The 24636-nt window shown below is 41.3% G+C and overlaps 2 protein-coding genes across 2 annotated transcripts; one reads left to right on the forward strand and one right to left on the reverse strand.

Moving 5' to 3' along the window:
• Window positions 1-248: 248 nt before the first annotated feature.
• On the forward strand, window positions 249-18033 carry tmem39a (transmembrane protein 39A). Its single transcript, XM_044030681.1, has 9 exons — window positions 249-548; window positions 7340-7553; window positions 9312-9534; window positions 10078-10161; window positions 10300-10454; window positions 11045-11402; window positions 11488-11675; window positions 11759-11879; window positions 15452-18033. Exons 2-9 carry the CDS (start codon window positions 7441-7443, stop codon window positions 15689-15691), a joined length of 1482 nt encoding a protein of 493 aa, XP_043886616.1. The 5' UTR covers window positions 249-548; window positions 7340-7440; the 3' UTR covers window positions 15692-18033.
• A 64-nt stretch (window positions 18034-18097) lies between these two features.
• LOC122771994 (serine protease 23-like) lies at window positions 18098-22318 on the reverse strand. The gene is made up of 2 exons (XM_044029602.1): window positions 22025-22318; window positions 18098-20967 (listed from the first exon to the last, which is right to left on the reverse strand). Exons 1-2 carry the CDS (start codon window positions 22048-22050, stop codon window positions 19794-19796), a joined length of 1200 nt encoding a protein of 399 aa, XP_043885537.1. The 5' UTR covers window positions 22051-22318; the 3' UTR covers window positions 18098-19793.
• Between the last annotated feature and the right edge of the window lie 2318 nt (window positions 22319-24636).

Here is a 24636-nt window from a genome sequence, read left to right on the forward strand (position 1 = left end):
ATTAAATAATTAAAAAAATACAGTGGGCTTTAAAATAAGTTCACTGCTCAATGTCATCAATATTAGTAAGTTATTATTTTGTACTTGCATATTTAATTTAATATTTAAACATAACTAATATAATTGTTAATCAATGTCAAGTATTATGTCAGTAAATGAATAGTTAATAAACACTGGGAACAGTAGCACTGACTCTGGATCAGTTTGAGTTTGTCCAACTGCGACTGTGCAGTGTCAGTGGTGTCGCTCGCTGATGACGTATGAGGGAGAGGAGGTGTGGGTTTGCCACGTCGGTCTCCGTGTAGCGTATTGACACTGTTGCTCCTCCAGCCCGGGGGGCTAACTTTTGAAGCCGTTTTATGCTCTCAGCTCTGGACTCCGTCACCCCCAGCGTCGCCAGGCTCGTCGTAGCCGTTCCCCACAGCAGTGCAGTCGAGGAAAGCGAAGCTGTGAGGCGGAGAAATGCTCAGCGCCGCGCGGACTCGTCTGCTCACAACTGACTGATGCATCCTCGTCCAGGTCGCTCCTCCGTCTGTTATCGACGCTGTGTAAGTAACCACGGCTTTAACGCCGTTTAAAAAAATCCCCCTGTGTGTGTGTGTGTGTGTGGGTGTTTTTGTGGGGAAAAACAGCGAGTTACACACGGACGCAAATCTCAGCCTCTGTTCAAGTGTTTTCAAGTTTCCGCCGTGTCCAAAATGACAGCGCTACCTGATGTCATGAGCTCCACTACATGTTCTAGCAAGTCTGTGTGAGAGAGAAACACTGCGAAATAAAGAATCACCGCAAACCTATACGTTTTTCACAGCATAACGTCAGGGCGCAATTATACTTCTCTTTCTGTCCCACTCAGAAGTAAAAGTTAGTATTTGTTTTACTTTGGAAGTACCTACTCTTCCTCAAACTTACAAACTACCAGCCTGCAAATCCCCCTCTAGTTAAATTCACATGCTCACAGTTCCTGTTTTCACTTTTGAGCTCTGCCCCCCCCCCTCCTCATTCACTCATTCACTCACACACTCAGCAGTGAGTGAACCATAAGTGTATGTGAGAATTCATTGTTTTTTACACGATATGAATTCAATGAAAAAGCATTCCAACATCCATTGAAATCTATAGCACATTTTTCAAACACTAACTCCTTTTTCACAAAACTCTCAAAAGCACATTCAAAACAAGATGGTGGTCATTCTCATGTGTCTGCAATATCCTTATAGAAATGTACAGAAATTTAGCAAACACACTAGGGTTGCAACGATTAATCGATGAACAAAACAGTTGCAGATTATTTCTTATAATTTTTGAGTGTTTGTCAATAATTAAAATAACAATTCATGTGAATATTTCCTGGTTTCTTTGCGTTGTATAACAAAGAAATAATTGAAACTGACTCATTTTAGTTTGTGGGCAAAACAGGTACATCATCATTTCCAGATGTTCTGATATTTTCAAGATTCAAGATTCAGATTCAAAGTGTTTATTGTCATATGCACAGTAAAGAAACACGTTTCCCTGTACAATGAAATTCTTACTTTGCTGTCCACTCAAAAACACCAGCATAAAGTAAAAAGTAAAAAAGAGATGCTTTTGTAAAAAAAGTATAAATATACATAAGAAAAATATAAATATTACAAAGAGACTAAAATGACATATATGCATAAAATAAGTGTAAAAATAAGAACTGTACATAAAGTGAACACAGATTTAAAGTGACATGTTTCAACAAGTACTCGATTAATTCATAAAATAATCGTCCAGTTATTCAATTATGAAAGTTGCAGCCCTAAAACATACTCAAAGCAACATCTTCAGAATGATGTTTGGATTCAAGGATTAGGGAAGAAATTTTGGTGAAGAAGAGTGGCAGGTAAAGGTAGAATATAAGGAGGACAACAGACGAGATGTGCATCCTGCAGTCATATCAAACAACACTGGACAATGTACTGACGTTTAAAAAATCCTGATTATTTCATGTTTCTCTGTAGAACCCTAGAGTTTCTACAGTTGACATAGTAATTGACAGCAATGCAACCTTCTCATTTGTCAATTATTTATATTTATTCTGGAAGGAATAGTCAATGATGAGGAAAAAAACCTCATGTAGGTAGTAGAATGGTTGGGCAATATATTTATATTTTATCTGTATTGTGATATGAGACAAGATGTGGTCTTAGATTTTGTATTTTGTTATTGTTTCCTGGTTTTAAAGGCTGTTGCATTGATGTATACGTTTCTGAAATACACTCAATATTGTAAATTAAATAAAACATAAATTGATTAATGGAATCGACAAAATTATATTTGGAAAAAGTAGGGCTGCAGTTGGGTTGATCTTTTAATTCTTTCTTTGTTAATTCTTTCAAAAAATATGATATTAATAGTAATCCAATACTCTTAAAAACCAATACGCTTAAAAACACTTCAATTTTAATTTTGTATTATAGCAAAATTTGACCATACTTATAGGCATTTGTCACGCTTATATATCTCGGATATTATAAGCCCACTCTTCCCTTGAGCTTTAAGTTTAACAGAAATATTGATTGGATTTATATCCTGATATACTGTATATTGATATCAAATTATATAAAAAACTATATTGTGATAGGATCCCCCCGCCCATGTTTGCCCAGCCCTAGTTGCGTGTTCATCCTTGTTTACTGCATGTGCTTTCTGACAGTTGTTGCTATTGTTCTGGTGGAACACGCTTATGTTTAGACATGTAGGAATTGTTTTTGTGATGTGAGTGAGTGAGTGTGTGATTGAGTTTTGTGGCTGAGACTAATTGTCTGGACATAATGCATGTCGGTAACGCAGATTGTATAAAGAGCTTTGAAAAAGTGGTTTCCGCACTGGTAATGCTACCATACACTGATTGAATTCTTATTATCTTCTCCATCATTTTTTGTAATTAGCCGTATCAGTGAAATGGAAATATTAAGGCAGGATGTGATCTGGCTTTGATGTGTTTTTCTTTTTTTTGTTTTTTTTGTCGCTGTTCAGTATTTTATATTTTTATGATATATTCAATATGTTAAAAAACAATCAGCATCTTCTAGGGCTGTAACTTGCAGTTGTCGTTTTCATAATGTATTAATTATTTTCATAATTAATGTAGAAGATTGAGGATGCATTACGATTCATCGATTATCAAAATAGTTGACGATTAATTTAGTAATCGATTAATAATCAAGTAATAATTTCAGCTCTAGTATTATCGTATTGTGACTAAAAATATCGTAATTGATCGCGTCACGTCCAATTACTCACAACACCAGCAGTTGGCCCATCTCTGTCTGTATGAGCATAGTCTGACATGGTGAGAGCTAACTGGTGTTTGTAACAGCAATGATTTAACATGTCGTAGCAGGAGACCAGAGCCACGGCTGTAATCAATAACAACATAATTAATGGCTGCATTCCATTCATTTGTGTCAGAGTATTGTTCCTACACTCTTTCTAACATTGCTAAAATGGAAAGGTGCCATTATTATCTTCGCCAAGGAGGTTGTATTTGTTTGTTGAATGGATTTTCATTAGGTTTACATGTAGGTTATGGCTTAAGGAAGAAAATATTCAGTTTTGGTGGTGATGCAGATTCAGTATTTTATAAAAAAGAAAAACTGTATCTTGTGAGTGCTTTTTCTAGTTATTAGTTACATATGCTTTCCCTGTTGGGGCATGTTAAATGTGTGCTATAAAACACTCAGCATTTATAAATCATACAGGTACTGGCCCATTTGTTATTGGCGTTAAGAGAAAGGTTGAAGTACATCGTGCCAGCCTTGGTATGTCTCAATGAACGTGATAAATATTATTCTACAAATTGTCTGCCGATGACACACACACACTCCTGCCTGTCATCTCACATTGTAGATCCATCTAAAATGTGTCAGTGGCTCCGCCGATGCCTCCAGGAGATTATTTCTTAATATGAGCTTAAGCCGACAGCGCGGACCGCGTATAAACATGTCTGATTCTGTGGAAAGGTGTGTGTAGAGGTGATGTGACTACTCTGTTTGCTCTGTGACACATTTGTGACAATAGCCTGCAGCATTGCCTCCTGGAATATTACTGTTGAAACTCTGAGCAGGTGTTGATAGTTTGTGATACTTTAATTTTTTGTCAATTTAATTTTTTGTCAATTCAATTTGTCAATATAATGCCAGGTGTAACGGGGGCCTCTGTGTTCTAATCAGATTACAGAAAGCCAGCCAGTAATAAAATAATAAATACATCTAATCTGGGGTAGGCAATTTATTTATATATTTTATGTAATGTTTTATAACAAATTGTATAGGTCTCACTTGATTTAGCATGGATCTTTGTCTTTTGTAAAATATTTGAATTTCATGGCGTCATTGTTATACATCCAAATAAACAAGAAAACATACGCAGAAGATTCAGACGGGCAAACATAAAAACACAGCAACAACAAAAGAGAAGAAAAAATATTTACATATAATATAATAATAGGACTATGTTGCAACTCATAAATGTTTTCATAATCGATTTATCTATCGATTCATATAATATTTTTACTTTTATTTCTTTGTTACTTGGAGCAAAGTTATGCTATAGGGCCACATGGTGGTTAGTGGCTAGCGCTGTTGCCTCACAGCAAGAAGGTCGCTGGTTTGAATCACGGTTGGCCCTCTTGTTACCAAAGAAAAAAGATCAATCGCAGGATAGTTCAGAGAGAGTGAGCACTCCTATTGGCTGGGCATGCATGTCTATGTGGAAAGTTTGCTTTTCTAGCATTTGCAAAAATTGTCTTTGCTGCTAAAAGAAAGTATACAGCTTCAGGTCACATGTCACGTATCCTGCTGCACTTGGCAAACAAATGTTTTTTGCTGCTATGCATCCTACTCCACCGTTAACACTCTGGGGGGGAAAAATGGAGGGAATATTCCACATCAGATCAAATATAATTTATTTATTGCTTATCTATAGTTGTCATGTGTCATGAGTGACTCACCACACCTGCAAAGTAATTTCCTGAAGGGAGAACCCTGGCAGGTTTCTGAGGCCAGAAATGTGGCACTGACACAGTTCATGTCATGACAACATGTCAGGTCTTTAACTTGGAGCAGGTTAAAAGCATCATAGCCAAACAACACAAATGGTTTGTGTTGTTTTTATTTAGACGCTGTCGATGAATAAACAAACATCTATGTGTTGACCAAACAAATTTAACCGAAAACCAATCGGATCTGGTCACATTATGTGATGGTACGATATGTCGAGCAAATGTCAAACCTGGAAGTTGTTGTGTGTTGTAGGGGTGTATTTTCCTGCAAGAGTGTACTATGTAAGTTGATTGTGTTTCTTCTAAAACATAGTTCAGAATAGTATGTGTTGTTCTTCTTTTGGCTTCTCCCTTCAGAAGTGGCAACAGCAGATCGTCAGCCTCCATCTTGCCCTATCCCTTGTGTCCTCTTCTGATACACCAACTGTCCTCATGTCCTCCTTAACAACATCCATGATTCTCTGTGGTCTTCCTACTTTCCTCCTGCCCGGCAGCTCCATCTTCAACATCCTTATGTCTCTCCTCTGCACCAAACCATCACAACCTTGCCTCTCTTACTTTATCTCCTTGGGAATAGTACATTTAATGCCCCTTAAAACCAGTGTTTCTCAATCCTATCATGGTTCTTTTGACCCACTACCCTACATGTTTAAGATGTTTCCCTGCTCCGGCACACCTGATTCAAATGGTTAGCTTGTCATCAATCTCTGGTAACCTGCTAACGACCCATTCATTTCAATTAGGTGTGTTTCATCGTACGGTTCGGAATGGTAAAGCTCTAGTTCAGGGTTTGCATTTTGACTAAAAACTGAACTGGGATGTCGTGCTGGGGCAACGACAATGACATTGAACGCAACAACAAAAGCTGGCAGCTGTTTGCTGGTGTTGTCTTCATTTTTTTTCTTTTTCTTCTTAGTGGTAGAGTGCTTTTTAAAAGTGCGACTTGAATGAGGTGTTTACACCAGTTGCAAGGGAGTGACGTTTTTCTATCACCCCCTGAACTGACTGTCTGCAGTGGAGACGGTCTAGGTCCAGCCTGACTGTACCATAACATACCATTTTACTCTGGTACCCCAAGGGAAGGTAGCCAAAAATGAGGGGCTGGTTATTTTGGTACTATTACAAACAAATACACACATACTGTAACAAACCAAACTCTTCCACTTTATGGAAACACATCTTTCAGCATGCACGGCAGTGGGTCCCCAGGACCACAACTGATAAACACTGCTTTAAATAATATGTCCTTGAGATATATTACTGATATACCCTTTCAATTTGGAGTATTTGCCATAACACTGTGGTGGAAACCTTGAAAATAAAGATTGCGTAATCGATGACAAGCTTTAAATGTCAGCAGGCCTTTGGAAAAAGCATCCACACACAAGACAGAGAGCTCATCACAGAGTTCAGTCTGGAATGCTTATGACAAACAAAGTTGCCTTATAGTGAGAACATAACAGTTATCCAGGGTCAGATGCAGGTAGTTTTTGCACTTTTTCTGATAAGGAGACGAGCGCTTCTGGTGGGAAAAGCGGTCTCTGGGTCCAACATGAGATAATAACACTCACAAGCAACGAGTTATAGAAAGTGGTCAAAATGGCCTAAAAGATCAAAGTTCAGCTTACTTAAAGGGAACAGTTGAGCGCGTGTACATGTGTACTGATTGGTCAACCTCTCGGTTGGCAAAGAAATATTTGGCAGTTTGAGTTAAAACTTTGGACTCTGCAAAAATAAGCAACCCCATCTCTCTTATTTAAGATTAAATAAGAAAATAATGGGACGATGAAGCAATAATGAAAACAATCATTAGCCGCCCCTCTGCTTTACTACAGTCTAATTACATGCAGTGTAAACCAAATGCCTGGGGACCTGGCTCTTAATTTGTGTCGTAAATGTCGATTAGGCTTTAGTTGTTTGATTTTCAACCTTTTAATGTTTTTTTAATCGTTTCTAACCTTTTTTTTTTTCTTTTTACCACTCAAAGCAAATGTATTCACTGATGAATGCCTACAGGGCAACTTTCCTTATCACATTTATATGAGCATAGGCTTTTTCTCAGCCATTGCAGTCCGCCATGGAACGTCTTCTGGCATTGCCAACCCATCATAATCCAGAATAATCTTGTTAATGGTTCCCTGAGCATGGCTGCATTTTCAAAAACCTCTTAAAACCTCTCTGAACACCTATAACAAATCTAAATAGCACTTATTGTGTACCTTTTAGTGTACGACCTCCTCCATTTTAAACTGTGTTTTCCCTCAGCCTCCACCAAATGATTAAATATATGTTTAAATGTTCCCTCCACAGTGGCCTGTCTGTACATGGTGGCTCTTTGAGGAGAAGCGGAGGAGTCGCAGCGGCTGTTGGTTGGTGGGCGGTGTCTCTGGTTGCCACGGTAACTGGCGACCATGCCAGGAGGTCGCAGGGGCCCCAGCAGACAGCAGCTAAGTCGCTCTGCCCTGCCTTCCCTGCAGACTCTGGTTGGAAGCAACCTCGGCAATGGTACAGGTATCAGGAACAGGTACGCACACGCACGTCTGTAGTGGTCCATTCGTATAGTGAAATTGCTATCCTATGATTTGAAGCACTGTATTTATATACCATTATTGTCAATGTCCACATGCCATTATTAACTATACCCCTCCCCTTTGGCAGCTGTCAACTGCAACATTGACAATATTATCAGCAAATTGTGCATACAAATGTCCTGTAGTCGGCCAAAAAAGGAATTTGAAATGAGTCTGGCATCTACTACCATGACAGTGATCCAAACAGACCCCAGAAGCCACCACGACTTTCAAAGCTTAACTTTGAAAGTCTGGTCGCTTCCTACTCGGAAGCTTCGGGTAGTTTCGGAATACATGTTTTTATTCCACCACCATAAACATCCATCCATCCTTTTATTGTCCACCACTTTATCTTCACTGTTATAAAAACTCACCACTGATGGTCCCCTCTCCTGACCATGTGCATTTGTTTTCAATGGAGCCGATGTTGCCATGTCCATACAGGCAAAGCTTGTCTGATATTTACTCGAATTCCGGGTCGGCAGCCCTGATCTCGCAAGGCTTTCCACTAACGGACTGGGGCTGCTCGATTATGGCAAAAATCATAATCTCCATTATTTGGGTCAAAATTGAAACTCTGATTATTTCCAATGATTACTCCTCGGCAAGAAAAAAAGCTGAGGAAGTCGCTCAATGATGTCATGGCCTAATTTGCATAATTTGCCATGTGAATGTAATTGTAATGCACGCTGTAGGAGAAAGGAATAACATTGTGGAATAGACAGAACATGAGTAAAAACGAATAGGTTTAGAACTACTAAATATAAGTTGTCAACACTGTTTGCTGGATGGGAAGCCAGACGCCGTTTAAACATTAAAAGCATTATTTCCAGAATAAAAGCCCCTGTTATGTAATTATCACAATGACTCCAAAGCTGTTAAATTAGGGTAAAAATCCTGCATAGTTATACTTTGAGACTCACAACCTGACATGAACATCCCTTACAATGTGTAGGTCGATCTAAAACATGCTGTTTCTGTCAGACAGCCTAAAAATATCAGCTGAAAGTAATGAGCTCCTGAATAATTTAGGAATCAGAAAGACTCTTAGCTGCCAGCAAAAAGGATGTATAAGCTGCAAAATCTGTAGTAAATTTTGCATTTTTCAACATGTACTGTTTATTTATATTTTTCCTTTTTAAGTTTGTTAAATAGTGACAGTACATTTAGTTAAATGCATCATGACTGTAGGGGTTGTATTCACATCACAAATCACTAAATATCATCATTTAATGTCCTGAATGTAGTGAAATGATCAGTAACCTGGCTCTAGTATCTGGTGTCATTGTTGTGTTTCCTGTTTCTGTATGCAGTCATTGCACAGTCATGTTTCCTGTCTTTTTCTGTCAAAACTGAGGATATAGCCATTTAATATAAACACGCTTTCCTGTCCTTATGTTCAGTTTTAGCTCCAGTGACCAGTCAGCTGGTCTGAACATTGTTGGCTTGGTTGATAAGTGCTAAGTCCCACAGGTTCTTTTCCAGTGTTACAGAAATGAAATGTTGTTGTTTGAATATTTTTGTGAATTTGAATACACATAGCTTGCAATATTATAACAGCATCCTAACGTTTGGAGGGAATCCATTCAAATTTGGCACAAACATTCAATTGGACTCAATAATTAACTGATTAGATTTTGGTGTCAAAGGTCAAGGTCTTTGACTGATACTTACAGGGTGGTAAGTCCAGTTGTGTATTTTCTTTCTCGTAGGAGCAGTAACTCGGTGGGTCTGTCTGCTCCGCCTCTCTCGGCCCTCATTACCCCAGAGCCGGTCCGACACTCAAAGATCCCAGAGCTGCCTTTGGACAGCAGCCTGCTCTTTGAGTTCCTGCTCTTCCTCTATTTGCTGGTGGCCTTGTTTGTCCAGTACATCAACATCTACAGGACGGTGTGGTGGTATCCATACAGCCACCCTGCTGCCTCTACCTCGCTTGTAAGAACCACAAGTTTAGCAACAGCTGAACTGGTTTTTTGGTGTTTCCTATGAGTGATGAATAAATATTTTCATCATTATTTAAACTGTTGAACGTTTTTATTTGATTAATCATAGTGAAATGTTTTACTGTCGTAAAAGAGCAGAGAAACAAGAACATATTCACATTAAATATTAAAGTGTGCTTCAGTTATAATTGAATGAAGTATGTGCCTGTACTGATTTAATTTTTAGAGTAATATAGCTTTTCCTGCCCAGTTACTTAATATTTTGTTATAATAAGAAACTTGTCATTGTCTGATTTTCTATCCTTAAACAATAAACCTAATTTAAGATAGACTATAAATAGTCTCATTGACTTTACTTACTTAGAATTTGCTTATGAATGATTTAATATAGTTCAGCTCAGTAATCTAAGACTGTGTAAGATTAGTATAGTCTCCCTTATTCTTTTGTTATACTGTCAGGCTGTTGTAGGTGATTCAAAAATAAAGGTATTTGCCTCACTAATGTGTAACTAAGTTTCCTGTATCGCACCCACAGAACTTCCATTTAATGGACTACCACCTGGCTATCTTCATCACAGTGATGCTGGCCAGGAGGCTTGTTTGGACTATAGTTTCAGAGGTAAACAACTAAACCTAAATATACAAAGCCATTTTAGGATGGTTATACATATTATGCATGGTATTTTAGTACATTGTCCCTGCAGGAAGTGAACTGCTGATGTGTCTTAAACGTCTTTTGTGCTCTTGTCTCGTGCAGGTGTCTCAGAGCAGCAGCAGATCACTGCTCCGCTACGTGTGTCTTATCGCGGCCCGGCTCTGCCTGTTGACCATGTGCGGCTGGGTGCTCTGCTGGACGCTGGTCAACCTCTGCAAGAATCACTCTGTGCTCAACCTCCTCTTCCTGGGATACCCGTGAGTCTTTAACTCACTTTATTTGCACAGAAAGGTGTGCAGGATACCAAAAAAACCTAATCGCATCGTCCCAGTTTTTGGCACCCTTCTGGTGGGAAACACAGTGCATTGTCTTAAGGTGCAGGCTGTTGATTGGTCAATGGAATGTAATCATAAAAGCACAGAACATACTATCATGCTAGTCTGTTTCTACACAAATAATATCGGCTTGCGGCAGTTTTTACTGTGTCACATACATAAATTAATTTAAACACCTCAATCTCCAGCAGCTTGTCTTAACCATGTCTTCATGATAAGATAATAATCTGATTAATAAGCAGTTTAACTGTAAATTGATTTATTATAATTATCCAATTGTGATTTTTATAGGTTATATCGGTTTATAGCATAATACCATCAATTTAAATGTGATTATTTTGAGTATGTATATATGTATTTGTATAAATATGTAATTTACCAGAGCTCTGAGATGCTGGGCAGTCTTGAAAGTAGACCTTTAAAATGTTTGAAAAAATGCTTGAATTTGTCCATATAAAACTAAACCGTCGCTGTTATGTCCTCATTCACTCGCCGCCCTCCCTCTGTGCCAGATTCGGCGTGTACGTCCCACTCTGCTGTTTCCATCAGGACGGAGGGAAAAGTCAGACGGCATCAGCCGACTGCGATTACCCGTCTGACCACCAACAGACTGAGCTAGCAGAGGCTCCACTCTTCCGCCCACGTGACTTCCTCTTCCTGTTGCGGGAAAACCTGAGAGAGCAGTTTTCCAGCCCGCCACACATGCCCACTCACACCTGCCCGCCGCACACACACTCGCACACGCCGGAGGTGATTCGAGCCGAGGTGGAGGAGCTGAAGAGCGACTTCAACCGTCGAATCAAAGAAGTGCTCTTCAACTCACTGTTCAGTGCTTACTATGTAGCTTTCCTCCCTCTGTGCTTTGTCAAGGTTGGTGTCTGTATTTTATTGCTGGATTTCGCGCCGCTCCGTTCCTCCTGTAACGCCTCCTGTCGCTAACACTTCATCTCCGCAGAGCACCCAGTACTACGACATGCGTTGGTCATGTGAGCATCTGATCATGGTGTGGATCAACGCGTTTGTGATGCTCATGAGTCAGCTGTTGCCCCCCGGCTACTGCGACCTGCTGCATCGCTCGGCAGCTCATCTGGGCCGCTGGCAGAAACTGGAGCACGGCTCGTACAGCAACGCTCCGCAGCATGTGTGAGTGTACACACATTTCCACTTTGACTTTATGTTTAAAGCCTTGACACAGTTTGTGATTGTGTGGTTTATCTGTTTCACAGGTGGTCAGAAAGCACTATTTGGCCTCAGGGGGTTTTGGTACGACACAGTCGATGTCTATATAAGGCAGTTGGACCCTATAATGTTGCTCTACCCTCTGATGTTTCCCACGCAAGGTTTTATGTGAGTATCCGTAATTTAACCTGTAAAGCAATGTTTTTTACATGGAGACCCACTTTTGAAAGGTCACCATCGTGACCCAATTTACAGTATCAGTAGCGGCGAGAGCAAATTTGTGCATTACATAATTCATTATGCACATGTTATCTAATATATCAAAATAAAAGGCCCAAACAAATATAAACCTTAACCCATTTGTGTGTCACAACCCTGTTGTTTTGGGAAAGGCTGCTGTCAAATATTCAAATATTGACAAAATAATGCCACTTTTACAATATAATACAAATATTGCTGCTGTGAAAACCTTGAAAAACAACTTGAACAGACAGGAAACACAGACATGTGTTGGTTAAAAGGTTAAAAGACATGCATCAGAGGTTTGAAAAGACACGAAAGGCAGGTGCTGTGGTTTAGGGTTGGTATCTTAATCCCTGAACCAGCAGCTTCTTCTTTGTACAAATGTTAACCATACTTTTCTCATGCTCTTAAAAAAATAGTGAATATTTCTTGTTTTCCTCTTGTGTTCACTGCTAAACCGGTTTTTGCTGCAAGGCGCCACCTCCGTTTTGTCTCGACAAAATTCCATGGTGCGTTTATGATAAAACGGGGTGGAGTGGCTCAGTGGTTAAGACGGGTACCCTGTCTTAGAGCGTCTGCTAAATGACATGTAATGTAATAATGTAAAAAAAACGCTATTTTCTATTCTATTTAATATAATTGAGTGGATTGGACGTTTGTAACCTGCAACTGTGACGTCACGCTACAGTGCTGGAGAGACGGTGAAAGAGCGAGAAAGCGGCAGAGGTTGAGATACATGTGCTCGTCTCACAACAGTTACGATATAAAACACAGAAACAAGCTGATGAGGGTTTTAATGTAAATCCACATCAAACAAACACACACCTGCTCACTGAGGCTCAGTCATAGAAATCTATAACGTCTTGAAAATGATGGTGTAGTCATAATGGAAGCATATGCATATATGCAAATATCTGTAGTGCCTTGTTTAACAGGATAATTAAATGTGTTGTGCTGTACTAATAACAGCAGTGCATGATGATGATGATAATAATAATACAGCCTGAGTCACAGATTCCTGCAAAATGAGTAGAGCAAGCACACAAAGGAAAAAACTGGGAGGGAGAGAAAACAAGGTTCTTGTCATGGAGAGACTTTAGTGCATCATGGAAGTCTGGCAGTTTAGACCTACAGCAGCATATTCCCCTGAGCTAACTATAAGCTGTAATAAAGGGTAAAGTTTAAGATTATCTTAAAATACAGTGTGCACCTGGTTCCACCTCTTTGTATGTGAGGATATCTTGATACTTTTATATCGATATATTTCTAAATGAGATATAACACGGGACAATATCGCTTGTATCGATATAGTTCATTTTGCGTTGAAATGACAATACACAGGCCACAAGTTCGCACCTATTTCTCCTCTTCCTCTCCCTGCGTCCCTACACACACACACACACACACACACACACCGGGGCGTCACACCTGTGGGGGATGTGGGTGTTTTAACACCCACACTTGTCCCAGTTTCGCACAAACGCCTCACTACAGACGAAGTTGTCAATATTGATAATAAAATATAAGACATTATTTAATTATCATATCAACAAGCTGTGTTAAATATCTATGTGAAATAATTGAGAAAATTGTTCAAACCCAATTAAGCATTCATTTTCACAGATCCAATTTTTATTTTATTAGTCATGTTTGTTCCAAAGTCCGTTTTTATTTCTGTTAAAATTGTAACAGTATTGTGTTTTTGAATTAATTACTGTATATTATTGTCATGCAGGAAAGAGATTTGTTTTATTTTTATATATATTATTATATTATATTACATATATATATTATTTTAGTATATCTGTTTCTGGTCTCTCTCTACTGTCTCTACCTAGCCTCCATTTTTTCTCTTCTCTCCCCCCTTTTTCCTTTCATACCAACCGCACATCTTTGAGCCTGGTTCCTGTTTAGAGGGAGGTTTTCTCTGTTGCCCTCGATAGTGACACCCAGTGTTTGCTCATCGTGTGAACTGCTGGGTTTCACTTCCCCCGCTATTATATTGTAAGGTCTCTGCCTTACTATGAAAAGTGCCCTGCGATAATAAATGTTGTGATTTGACTTATAAGGGGGAACATCCTCATAATGAAAGAATTACTATAGTGAAGTCTGGATTGAATCCCTGACGTATTGTAGGTCTGATTTTCATGTTTGACGGCTGTTCAAATGAGAAATGAATCAAGGGACACACCATCAATGATGCTCCACAGCACTTTTGCGTGTAATTTATTATGATTGTTATATATTCTCAGATGGACGATGAAAAAAGATCGGCCAAACGAAAGAAAAATCAGAATCAGAGTTCAAAACCTTTATCAGTTGACCTGAAATTCATGTTATTATTATATGTACATGCATAATAATGGACAAAAATATTGGGACGTGCGATCATTACACCAACAGGGACTGAAATGACATATTCATATACATAGACAATACTTTAATATGGAATTTGTCCCCCCTTTTGCAACTATAACAGCTTACATTCTTCTTGGAAGATATTCCTTAAGGGTTTCTGTGTCCATTCATAGAGCAGGGGCTTCAAACTCAAAATTAGCTGGTGAACTGGTCAGAAGGGGGGTCGCAGGGTCACTCAAATCCAATCCAGCTTTATTTATAAAGCACTTTTAAAAACAACAACAGCTAAAACAAGGTGCTGTACATCAGAGATAAATAAAACATAGAAACATAAGTTTTGTAAAAACAAGTGACAAAAGTCTAAAAATGTTGGGAAAAATTAACTGTTTAGTAATTGAAAATTACTAAACGCTTTGCAGCGAGAAGACCCGGGTTCGAGCCCCGGTTGGAACAAGGGCCTTTCTGCATGGAGTTTGCATGTTCTCCCCGTGTGTGCGTGGGTTCTCTCCGGGTACTCCGGCTTCCTCCCACAGTCCAAAAACATGCAATGTGGGGATTAGGTAAATTGGACACTCTAAATTGACCGTAGGAGTGAGTGTGAGAGTGAATGGTTGCTTGTCTCTAGTTGTGTGTGGCCCTGCGATGGACTGGCGAACTGTCCAGGATGTACCCCGCCTATCGCCCGATGTAGCTGAGATTGGCACAGCACCCCCCGCAACCCTCTGGTGGAGGATAAAGCGGTTAGATGATGACTGACTGACAAAGACAATTGTAATTAAAACATGAGACAAGCTTCTATTTAATTAATGTTGAATGTATAGAAATGTTGTTCACTGTTGGGCAGTTTGAGCCATGTGGCCCGCGGTCCGTGAGTTTGGGACTCCTGCTGTAGAGCATTTATGAGGTCAGGCATTGACGTTGGATGAGAAGGCCTGGCTCTCAGTCTCTATTCCAGTTCACCAAACTCATCAAACCATGTCTCTATAGTCTTCTTTGCTTTGTGCACTGGGGCACTGTTATAGCATTGTCCAAACTGCCAACCCCCAATTCAATAATTCAAATACTTTTGTCCATATATAATGTTGGTCTCTGTATTTTGTCTGATTTTTTTTCTTTCTTCTCGTCTGTTGGTTTTCCAGTTTCTGTTTCACAAACCCTTGCGGATCTTGAACCTGCTGATCTGGATTGAGTCCAGTGTGGTTTTGTACCAGTTATACTCTCTGCTGCGCTCTGAGCGCTGGAACCACACGTTGTCTCTGGGCCTTATTCTCTTCTGCAACTACTATGTCCTTTTCAAACTGCTGCGAGATCGCATCGTGCTGGGCAAAGCCTACTCCTACCCCGTGTCCGCCACCAGTCTGGGCCTCAAATCACCGTAACGGAATCCCAAAGAGCCGAGACCTCATCGACGAACTCTGGATTTGAAGGCGAAACAGGTCGAGGTCTTGTAAAGTGGACGACTGGAGGATTGTTAAGCGCTCACGCTTGGAAGTTAAGGGACAGACTGTGAAGTCATACCTGTTTTGATACGGTTCTATTTTTAATGCAATGTTTATATATACCTATTTAAAAGAATATTTTTATTTTGTATACTATTTCGAGTTACGCCGGGCATTACCACACTGACGACATCAGCATGTTGTGTTACGTTGTTGCTAAGTGACAGGGAAGTCGGGGGTGGGGGGGGCGGGGGCAATGCCAGGTGACTTTCACCAAAGATATTTTAAGTGCAGGTGGCCAACGACAGAGCGACTTGAGCCGCGACGGTCGGGTAAACCAGATGCGAGGTTCAGAGCAGTGGATAGAGTCGTTCCTAAGAATCCTGATTGGCTTTCGTTCTGTTTAGACCGTGAGGCTCCCAAACGTGAGATTTGGAGACGTTATTTGTTTTGTTTAGCAGGATGATTGGATTATTTCAGTATTGCTGCAGCTGTTATTGCGGATCCCTCCTTTTTTGTTCTTCAATCAGTTTATAAAGCGTTCTTATCTGCTTCCAGGCAGGGAGTGTAAAAATGAAAGGAGCTAAATTGATAAGCGAGGAAACGGGTAGCCGGGCTCTGTCGAGCTGTTATAAAGTCAGCCTGTCAGCAGCTCACTAATTAACCCGTTTTATCTCCTTTGTTTAACTTGAACAGAAGCCAAATTCAACATGTTACAGGGTTTTATCTTTGCGTCAGGCCACTCTTGACCAGACGACATAAAATCCTTCTCATTCTTATATCTGGGTTTCTGTTGTAATTAAACAAAATAAAACAAAAATGTATATCTTTGTTAATTAGTTCTTAAATCAGAGCCTCTCTTTGGGTTTATATGTCAAATAAAAGTTGTTTTTTGTTAAACATCTTAGGTCCGTCTGTCCACTGCCGAAGCCAAGACTGCTGCCTTCATTTACCATTCTTACCTTCTCATTATCATTATCTACTGGGACAGTTCCAGCACCAGGCTTTTCAAAAGTCCTATTTGGTCATTTTGAAAGTCAAAAGGTCTCAGTGATGCCTCACGTGAACGTCTCTTTGCTACGTCGCAGCATGTTATTCATTTGTGTCTTAAAAGCCATGCAGACACTTTTATTTTACGTTTCGGTTCCTGAATTCTCGAAAACCAGAGTTGCCGTGAGGACCATAACCGCGCCAGGTTCTTCTCTGTCGACTGGATGCAGACAACCGAATGAATGTGGCCAATAAAGTTTTCTGTTTGCCCGGATCCAGCCGTTTTTTTTTTCCCCCTCCCCTAACTGTCATCACGTCTTTTGTGGATTCAACAGCACGGAATGTTTAACCTTTTTTGTGTGAATTCAAAATCAAAGGGTGATGACGGCTGCCAGAGTCACCTCAATACCAGTTCATGTATTTTCAGTTACCAGAGTGGTGTTACAAACACGTAGCCTTGCTTTCTGTTGCCTTTCTCTTAAGTCACTCTCGTGATCTTCCCTTTGTTCTCCAGTGGTTCTTTACTTAATATTCCCACTCCTCCACTGACTCTAGACTGTAATGTTTAGCTTCAGAGAGGATGGGACCCATTAGCTCTGTGTTATTCAGATAAAAATCTAAATTTTTTTAATTGGGGGGGGATGGGGGAAAAAAAATCAAATTTTAGGTTGAGTGCAATTGAGATGAAGAAAGCTACGTATATCACGACACAAAGAAGTGTGGAGAATATTTGAGCTCTAATGTCGTGCATGTGCCCGTTGCTCTGCTTCGTCTCCAAGCTCAGCCTCCTGGTGCTAATGCTCTGTTTGCAATCAGCTTCCACTGAAATGTCACTCATTTTGTGGCTGAATGGTGCTGTCAACTTGGAATTTACATCTTTTTGTTTTTTGTCTTCAATTGGGCAGCATCACTTGTGAAAATCACTTGTGTATGGGTGTAGCCTCCGGTATTACTTTCTACTTAAATTCTACGTCTTAAACAATTTCCATTCGTTCCATCTGCTTTGTTTGGTTTGGCTTGAACCCTGAAGATGACAGTGAGATGTCTGTGACGGTTACTTGAACATCCTCTGGCCCAAATTAAATTGAGAAAAGTGTATGTCAATGCGTCCCCTTTTTTTAGAGTTTCTTTTCTATGTACCATATATCCCAGGATTCAGACTCCTGGTTGAAGGTGTTTGTGCTGGAGAAGTCACAGGAGCTGGTCCTCATAGTTCGGCTTTTTACAGTGTTCCGTCGCCCCACAGCATTTCTGAAAACATTGGAAATAAAAACAAATGGCGTTTAAACCAATAATCTGTGTGTGTTTATGTGTTCTATAAAATGTCATACACTGAAAAAGAAATGTGTGACACAGTTTCATGTTTGAAAGCATATATTTCATTAGATTTGTTGTCAGTTTTCAGAAAAACAAACCATACACTGTCACAAAAGTGAGGGGGGGACGAAGAAAGTGCTCATGTACGGTGAGGCCAAGTTGCTGGAAAGTAGACCTGTAATGCTCAGTCTTCATCACCAGGGGGAGCTCAGTGCTAACGTTGAATACGTGTACAATAAACATGTGTTGTTACTTGCAGCCTTGGCAGGAGTGAAGTACAGTCGTTAAACATCAATCTGTGACAAATCCAATGTTCCTCCAAAACTCTGTGTCCACTGAGAGGAGAGACATGGGATCTTTGGTAGCTGACTTTGTACATTCATCGACATGAATCAGTAGAAACAAATCTGAAACAGTGCAATCTTTAGTGTTAGCTCAAGACAAAAAAACAAAAAACAGGCTTAGCAGTGAAAAGCCTCCCCCTGCTCTTCTATTTAGCCAGAAATCCCAACATGTTCTTTGCTGATCAGATAAATAAAAACCTCCTGACGTAAATGTTTGCCCACATACAGGTCAAGTGTGTAACCTTTATGAGGATTTATTGACAGAAATTGAATATATTCACACTCTACCATCTAATATCTTTAAAGAAAATGACTAACCATCGGTATGTTTGTGTTGGTGTATAATTGACATAAAATGAAATGAATTTGGTTTTCCTAGCCTCAGAATAACCCTTTGTACTTAAGAGCTGAAATAATTACTGTATTCATTGATTATTTATCAATTACTAAATGAATCGTCAAGATTTCTGATTGTTTTAGCTTCTGAAATGTGAATATTCTCTGGGTTCTTTGCTCCATACAACAACGAAACAATTAAAAGTGAATCATTTTGGTTTGTGGACAAAAACAAGACATTTGAGAACATCCTCACTTCCGAGTTTGACAAACACTCATCGACATTTTTTTAACGTTTGCTGATATTTTACGGACCGAGTTTCTACAGCAGACAAAGGTAAACCGAGGCGGAAGTACTGAACGAGATTCTGTGAACAAATCTTTTTAATGAACTAAGTCTTTTCTGGTATGTGAAGGCCACCGTAGTTTACCCATTAGCTGTCGCTAATTCTCACTAAATCTTACACACTGGACCTTTAACAACAATATAACAACATTTTCACGCTTATGCTGCATTCCATTTACAGTGGAATTCAGAACGAGGAGTGACGTCGCCCCCTCAAGTTCACCACGTTCCAGTTGAGAAGTCAGAAACACGACCGTAGCTCAGGCTAGCCGCTGTTAGCCGCTAACGGCGATACTAGTTGATAACAGCGCTCTACGCGGTATTTTGTGTAGTAGCGACATGTCTACGGATACAAATGAAACAGTACTACGTGTACGACCGCTTTTACTGTGAAACAAATGCGACAGGAGTGATGTTAGCAGTAAAAGTAGCAGTGCTTGTTTGGTGGCAGCCATCTTGGAATCCCTTGTCAGCGTTGGTGAGTTTCCCGAGCTCACTGAACCTCCGAGTTCCCAGTACAAATGGAACACACTGTTAGAAATGTGTCTGGAGACGCAAAACATCTGGAATGATGCGATTAAATACTGTAATGAAGTGTTTGTTAGTGGATTTTTGCCTGTCTTTGCATCACTGATGTTGGAAACAAACAATAATTAAATATTTACATTATGTCAGTGCTATAAGGAGTGAGGACAGGTCGTCCTCGTCCTCAGCCTTCTCTGCAGTCCACAAAGTTCCCTTTTATCCAGTAGCAAATCTGAGCGTATTTGAGAGGCGTGATTCTCACGGCGACGTTAAATTCCTGAGACGCCCCCTGTCGCTCCACCCACTGGTGCCCGGAAAACACGCCGATCACCTTCCTCTCCCAGCGCCGGCGCCGCCTATCCCACATGCGGGCGTAGACTCCCGAGCCGCTGGCTCCGGGCTGAGCGTCGCAGTGCTGGTAGAGCAGGTCCGACGTCTCCTCGCCGGCCTGACAGAAGCGATACACCAGCTGACCCGGGCGGTCGTTATCGTACCCGGAGAAGTGGACGCGGTGACCGGGCAGCCTCTGAGCTGGGGGGCTGACTCCTAACTTCATGTGGCGGCGTTTGTGGGGCTTCTTGAGTTCGAGCAAAGCGTAGTCGTAGTCCATTCCGATGTCGTTGGCGTTCCCTTTAATCCATCCCTTTGGAACGTGGGTACGCTTGGCTCTGATCCACTGGAACTTCATCCTGTCGTTGGTCGGTGGCTCGTAGAGAGCGGAGCGACCTTCGAAGTGATTGGTGAAGTTGGAGGGTTTGAAGTAAATCGAGGAAGGCTGCGAGTCTCGATGCTTTGGCTTTAAAAATCCAACCCGGAGTTTCTGGGCTCCTTTCACGTAGTTTTTGCCGTCGTGAACGCAGTGAGCGGCTGTGAGGACATGTTGGTCACCCACCAGTGTACCAGAACACCCGGTGGACAGCTTCACAGCCACAGAGAAGGGATATTTCAGCAGGTGGTTCTGTCCGGCGATGCTAAACCGCCCGTCATGCCCAAAGATCTGTCGCTTCCTCCTGACATGTGACCGCTCGGCGCTCACAGGCGACCCCAGCGAGTACGCCGGACTCGTGTTGGAGCTGGACTTGTAGCCGTAGATCTCAATGGCGGTCTCAGTGAGTTGACCGTCAGAGTGGAGCGTCTCATAGGCCAGAAGACCCCGCAGGTCCCAGTAGCTGGGCTGTGGCGCTCTCCTGTGGCACTCCGGGTCACACGGCGAGGCGACGTCCAGGCGGGCCGGCGACAGGAAGTGAGGCGCAGGCCGGGACTCCGTGTTCTGTGGGAGGACCACAGGGACACGCTGGAGCATCCACTGGGGACGAGAGGAGGAGAAAATAGACGGAAGGAAGAGGAGGCAGGTGAACCTGTGAATGAATAGAGATCAGGTCAGCAGCTGTGTTTACGAGATAAACATATACGAACGTGAAGATTTCTGCAGACCCTGAGTGGTTCTGTACAGACCAGACCGGACCGGACGTCCGAGATCCTCTTAAACTTGCACCAAATAAACATCCTCATTCCTCGATGAACCATTAGAGGTTTTATAATTACAAGTATGGGAGTATTGGTATTTCAGCTGCGGGGCTTTTTTTTTTCATCTGCACAGGAATTTGGCTGCTGTACACGTCCACTATTTTTAATGCTGCTGATATGACAGACAGGGCAAAGATCGGGCCTTTCTAGGCTCTGATGGAAAATTCCTAAAGTGGCCCAGGGGACCGGCCCGGAGTCTGTAAGCGAGCAGGCGGGAACAACAACCAGCACCGCAAGCTCACAGAGATGATGCAGAGATGAAGTCTCTGTCCTCAAAGATTTATACTTGGAAAATGGAAAATGGAAAATGTCTTTTTTGTAGTCGCTTCTTGTGATCTTTTAATTCAGGAACGGGAAGTTTGCATTCAAACTGGTTCATAACACAATGAAATTAGTACATCTGTAATGAAGTTCAGTTCAATATTTACAACATATTAACATCAACGACTCCCTGAATCAGTGCAAAGGCTTGAATAGTCAGAAAATAGAAGAATGAAACTGTGGTTGGTGAATTGCTTTGTTTCAATAATCAAGATAAAACTCTCAAACAATAAAAATGTTAAATAAAAACTATAAAATCAGTTCATATTAAGGCAGGAAACGTTCCAGTGACACAAGTCTGTCTCGTTTCACGTCTTCTTGTACTTTAGTGGCATTTATTTTGGCGCAAAGAACCAACACAGCACTAAACTCGGATTAAATCTGGGGCGTTTTTTGTTTAGAAGTGGAGAAAGCAGAGCGTCTAAAGGGGCATTCCGTGTTTATAGACCGCAACTGAAGTCGTTCTATGAAACACTAGGTGTCACTGAGACTATGATCTATGTTCTATGATCACGCCAAGTTGGTGCAGGTTGGCGCGTTTTGGCGCAGACGGCGGCGGTGACTTACCAGCGGAGCGCAGAGCGGGGGCGCATGGTGGAGGGTGAGAGAGAGCAGGTGAGCTGGAGGCTGAACACTGAGGGGGAAAACCCCTCTAACCAAGAGTGACAGAGCCTGCGAGGAGAGGTGAAGTGTCCGACCCCAGTGACACGGAGAGAGAGAGAGAGAGAGCGAGAGCGCAGTCCCTCTCAGGAACTGACGCCTTTATTTAATCCGCCGCAGACTGAAGTGCAGTGATCCAGAGTGGAAGAGCTGGATCATAATGCTGCTGCTGCTGCTGCTGCAGGAGGAAAGGGAGGAGGAGGAGGAGGAGAGGAGTGACCGTGTCCTCTGACTGTCTGCGGCCACGTGACCTCACGCACCACTCAATCAAACATCAAACTTTATTTATTTATTTTTCATTTACATAAAATGTAACACAAAAGTGCTGCATATAATCACACACACACACACACACACACTTAAACAGGAGCCAAAAGGGCCCCATAAGGGTTAAATTCTGGCTGATAATATGGGCCCCAAGCAGGTTTGACCGTGGTTTCCATGGTGTCGTCAGGTCATGTAGGACACACTAATGATGGCATCGCTTGACAGGGTCTGTTTTCAGATAAAGGACGAGCATAGAAATCGTGTTACCGTCCATAATTACACCCTATATTCCAGGTTGTTATAACATTTTAAACAGACATCCATGAGTAGGGTAACAAACTTGTGGGAATTAACAGGAATTTACAGGAATTCAAAATGTAAAGGTTGGGAACTTAAATATAATTGGCCTAATCTTGGCTGAAACAATCAGATTTAATGCAAATACAATTGAATATCCACTACACTACTTACTTTCAGGGCTATTGAGGCCACACCCCCAACATGCACTGCGCATTTCTCCATCACATGCCATGGGGTGTATAACAAGAACTGGATCAAGCACCTCCCCCTCTGGCTTGCATGTGGCCACTCCTGGTACTGCAAGAACAAAACAAAAGTTATTTTCCCATAGACCACAATAGTAAAACTGTAAACCTGTTTTTTTCCTAAATGAAATGTGTACTTTTACTCCGATACATTTTTCTTAACCTTCTTCGTTACTCGTTAATACAAAATAAAAGTTGAGCCGTTGTCGCTAGTTTCTAGCGGCACCAGCTGTTAGCCGCAGATTTCGGCTCCAAGTGGACTTAAAACACATCAGCGGCTCGTTGTTTACCGTGTCCGACACCGAGGCTCTGGTCTCCTATCTCTGGGCGCGAGCTAACCCGTTTGGTTCAAAATATCGTTATAATATCGCATATCGCCATTCGGACAAAAAAAATATCGCAATATCAGTTTTCAGTATCGCTCAGTCCTATTACACAGTGCAGCTTTAAGTAACCTGAGGTTACAAGTTCCCTTTCCACTGGAAATATACGCTGCCTGCACTGCGTAGCAGGACAAGTAGGAATAAGTGACATAAACACTGACCCAGAAACCCTCGTCATTTATATCAGCAACATCACACGGTGCAATTAGCCCTGTCCCACAAAACATTGCATTGTGTATTTATAGAGCACCCACTGTGTTCTACCCAAATAAACTGTCACACACACACACACTCATTTCACAACAAGCATTTGTAATTGCTCCCTTATGAAATATGACATCCACATTCATAATCAGCCTCACTGTGACTGGTTGTTGTGAGGCGCGGTGCTGAGGCCACTCTCGGGAGACTCATAAACAAATGTGCACGTTGCTGCTGAATATTAACTTCATTAGTGGCACCAGAGAGACGGAGAGAAAGCAAGATCGAACAATTTGGAGCGTCCAGTGAACCTAATCTGCATGTTTTTGGGATTCCAAGGAGAACATGCAAACTCAGGAAGAGGAATCCGGGATTTGATGGCAACAGTGTTAACCCTTTATTTCCTTTTGGCAGAGATTTAAGTAATCAAGTAATCACTTAAAAGCAAGGCCCTTGCTTAACGTACATATAAAATATTCAGCAATTTGTATTTTGTGCACACAAACAACATAGCAGCTTGGAATCCCATGTCGTTGATGAGGTTGCTCCGAATTCCCGAGTAGGAAATCCTTGGAAATTCCGCATTTTGACTACAAATGGAACGCGCTGTTGAGAAAACACGTTATTCACAGATTCTGATACCTTTGTCAAGAACCCCAGTCTTTATGCTAATCTAGAATAATGTCGCTTTACGAGTTCCACACAGTTCTAGCATGACTCTCCACGTTTTTTTTTCTTAGGGATAGGGCTTGGCGCTTTTTTGGTACCTGCTCTGGGCGAGGTTGGTGAGCCGATACTAAAATGTGACGTCAACAGAGCGCCGGCCACTGACTGGTCAGAGAGTGTCGTCACTGGAACTGTAGATCAGTAAAAAAGACTAAAAAATCTTGTTAATTTAATCTCGTATAAAACAATTCTCTTGTCCATCGAGCGCTCAGGAAAAACAATTCTACACTCTTACAAAAATCTCCTGCAACTGATTACAGATCAGCACCTTTGCCAGGACACAGGGTGGACCCGCTGGCTCATCAAACACTGCTCTGAATAACCCACACCCCACCCATCCCACAACCCGAACTGACACACATACTTTCTCTCTCTCTCTCTCAGCCTGACTGTGTTT

The sequence above is a fragment of the Solea senegalensis genome, linkage group LG7 (assembly GCF_019176455.1).
Source record: "Solea senegalensis isolate Sse05_10M linkage group LG7, IFAPA_SoseM_1, whole genome shotgun sequence".
Lineage (NCBI taxonomy): Eukaryota > Metazoa > Chordata > Actinopteri > Pleuronectiformes > Soleidae > Solea > Solea senegalensis.